This window comes from Schistosoma haematobium (genome assembly GCF_000699445.3).
Source record: "Schistosoma haematobium chromosome Unknown HiC_scaffold_13, whole genome shotgun sequence".
Classification (NCBI taxonomy): Eukaryota; Metazoa; Platyhelminthes; class Trematoda; order Strigeidida; family Schistosomatidae; genus Schistosoma; species Schistosoma haematobium.
In genome coordinates this window covers 1-2,679 of record NW_026137005.1, presented here as the reverse complement: position 1 = coordinate 2,679, position 2,679 = coordinate 1, and the positions used below count along the sequence as shown (strand labels likewise).

Sequence of the window (2,679 nt, the reverse complement as noted above, 5' to 3'; positions counted from 1 at the left end):
AGTCAGAGCTTAACAACGAATTGAAGACGCTGAAATTTCCAGTCAGCGAGTTGATAGCAACAGTGAAAGTCATTTATCCAATGGACGCAAAGTTAGCTTGTAATTAGTGCTATCTATATTCAGCTGATTTACCCAAGTGCTTCAATCTACAATATGAGTCAGTAAATGTTTCGTCTAGTGAGACTAAGTTCATATGGCAAAATTTATAGAATCAATTGTACATGACCATACCAGTTCAGCTTTAAGTTCCAATTTCCATTACCAACAAGTACCGGGTTTGAATAGGTGATGTTCTCTAAATACTACTTTCTGCTCAAGACACTCAAACGTAGTTCAAAAACCTCCTTCTCGTCGTACCTTTATCACATCATTACCACATTCAGTTGTTTGACTGTTATAAACTAACTGGTTTGATGAGCATTATTATGTGTGACAAAAAATAATGAGGAAATTCAAAAGTTATAGTTTATTATACTGACTATATGTTTCACCAATATTACCATGGCTGTCAACAACAAGTAAGAATTCAAAGCTTGATGACAATTTATTTCTTATCTGATAATAATAATAATTTGTGTTTTCTTCAATTTTACATAATTCCTGGATGCATTCTTGCGACTTCCTCAATCGATCCAAATTTAGTTATCAAATCCCTTAGCTTCATCATGTCAGACAGTTGATTCATCTTAGGGTATGGTATGTTAGCTGGTATATCCACATTCAAGAATCTACACAATGGTTCCCAACCATCTCCAAGTCGATGTACCAGAAGACGTGTAGGTGGTATATTTTCTTGAAGAGTTGCAATATGTTTTTCGTAACATTCAAGTAACATTGCATCATCATCAAAATCAATATCTTCCTTCTGAAATGCTAGTTTTAGTGAATCAGTAAGAAGCTTATCCCATTCAATTGGGACTCCTGCAAGTCTTTTCGCCTCCTCAAATTGCTTTTTACTCGGGTCATCTGATTTTGGCATTATAACTTGCCTGAAGCTGTTCAACCAATCGTCCTTATCGCGTACGGTTAGTACAACCTGTATTAAACGAAATATGTAGTGTGTGAAAGTATTGTCGTTATAGAAATAACTCATTTCAAAAGTCATTCAAAGATGTATACCGAAACAGTATTTTGGTCAGTTTTAAATATCACGTTTGTTTTAGCTATTGAGTAACCATTCGTATTAACTTCACTCTTGAACTTCAGTGTTATAAGTCCTTAAATATTAACTCGCAGCACACGAGTAAAAATATCTATCACAGTTTTACAGAGTTAAGACATTCGTGAATTTCGCAGTGTTTAGCTTACAAATAGAGTTGCGTCAGTGCGGTGTCAGTGAGCCCTAGAAATATCACTCACGAGGCTGAATATTTTCGGTACCGATTATCGTCCAAGTTAGTGAAGACTGACACAGATTAATCGGTCATACACAATGAATTGACGTGTGCGGTTGTGCATCTTCCATTCAGTTCTTATATCTTTTCCTATAACACATTGCTCAAGCAATACTCAGCTTGTTCTATACAGTCATCAAAGTAACCTCTGCACCTCGATATCACAGTAGGCTAATTAAGGTCAGGTATCAACCTGAGGTGGAAATTTGGCGTCATATAAGTCACACCATTCCTGTATGACCCTAGATACCTCAACATTGACATAGATCACCGACATTGATGGGTGAAGAGGCTGTTGAGAAGTGAGGAGAATGATATTTGTCAATTCAGGAAGCTCAAAAGTCCTATAACTAATAACTTAATTAACAAGTTATATCTTAGTTGACTTAGATCACGCAACTTCGTTTGCTAAATGACGAAGTAATTGAATTTCCTGTACTTTGAAGTAAAATACTGTGTGGATAAGTAGGTGGCTACGGTATAGAAAAATATCAGATGACTGATACCTGTTCTCAAACGTTGTGGTATATATCCATGTAACAAATAAGAGTTTCAGAAATATCAATAACTTGAATTAATGAAATCCAGAAATTATAAGCATCCATATGATCAAAAATCAACCCACCTTTGCATGAGGATATGCAGTAATAATTGTCTTGTATGATCAAAATACGTGTGTATTGAACCATTATCAACAAAAGAACATGTAACAATATAACCGTTATCTTACCTTCGCATATGGATGTATATTCATCAGCTCTCTGTAGAATGCACATGATGGAACATCAGTCACAGCTACATAACAATCCAATATCTCACTCAAATATCTGTGTATTTTCTCCTCACAATGTGTCGTTCGTACCTCGTCGACAAGCATTTGCCATTTAGGAATGTCACATTGTTTTCCGGTCATAATTTCAAAACCATGATAACAAGGTTGAGAGAAAATTGTTTCCAATGCTTTCTTCATACTCATTGTTCCAGTTCTCGGTAGACCAGCTCCAATAATCAACAATGATGTTGGAGTTTCACACATAATTTCAACTGTGAAAGTAGATAGAATTTAAAAACAAATAGACAACGACCAGTGCATCATCATGTTATATTTCAGTTAGAACATCAATCTCATTTTACCGATTAGTGAAAATTATTTCAAACTATCCTTGTAAACAAAGAAACATTCCACACAAAGCAAATGGTTATATACGTTCAACCATGATCACTGTTTATCTATATAATCTGTAATTCATGGCGAACATTTCATGACACTTATTCATAAGAGTGG

At 35.1% G+C, this 2,679-nt stretch overlaps 1 protein-coding gene across 1 annotated transcript; it reads right to left on the bottom strand.

The window, feature by feature from the left end:
• Positions 1 to 464: 464 nt before the first annotated feature.
• MS3_00000999 (uncharacterized protein) lies at positions 465 to 2,656 on the bottom strand. Its single transcript, XM_051208546.1, has 2 exons — positions 2,125 to 2,656; positions 465 to 1,036 (listed from the first exon to the last, which is right to left on the bottom strand). The coding sequence occupies exons 1-2, from the start codon at positions 2,428 to 2,430 to the stop codon at positions 590 to 592; spliced, it is 753 nt and encodes a 250-aa protein (XP_051064156.1). The 5' UTR covers positions 2,431 to 2,656; the 3' UTR covers positions 465 to 589.
• Between the last annotated feature and the right edge of the window lie 23 nt (positions 2,657 to 2,679).

What these genes read in the sequence shown, in the direction of transcription:
- MS3_00000999 (XM_051208546.1), bottom strand. Translation starts at nt 2,430, where the DNA reads ATGTGTGAAACTCCAACATCATTGTTGATTATTGGAGCTGGTCTACCG. An exon ending in ATATACATCCATATGCGAAG is followed by an intron (nt 1,037 to 2,124) that starts GTAAGATAACGG and finishes CGTTTAATACAG; the next exon opens with GTTGTACTAACCGTACGCGA.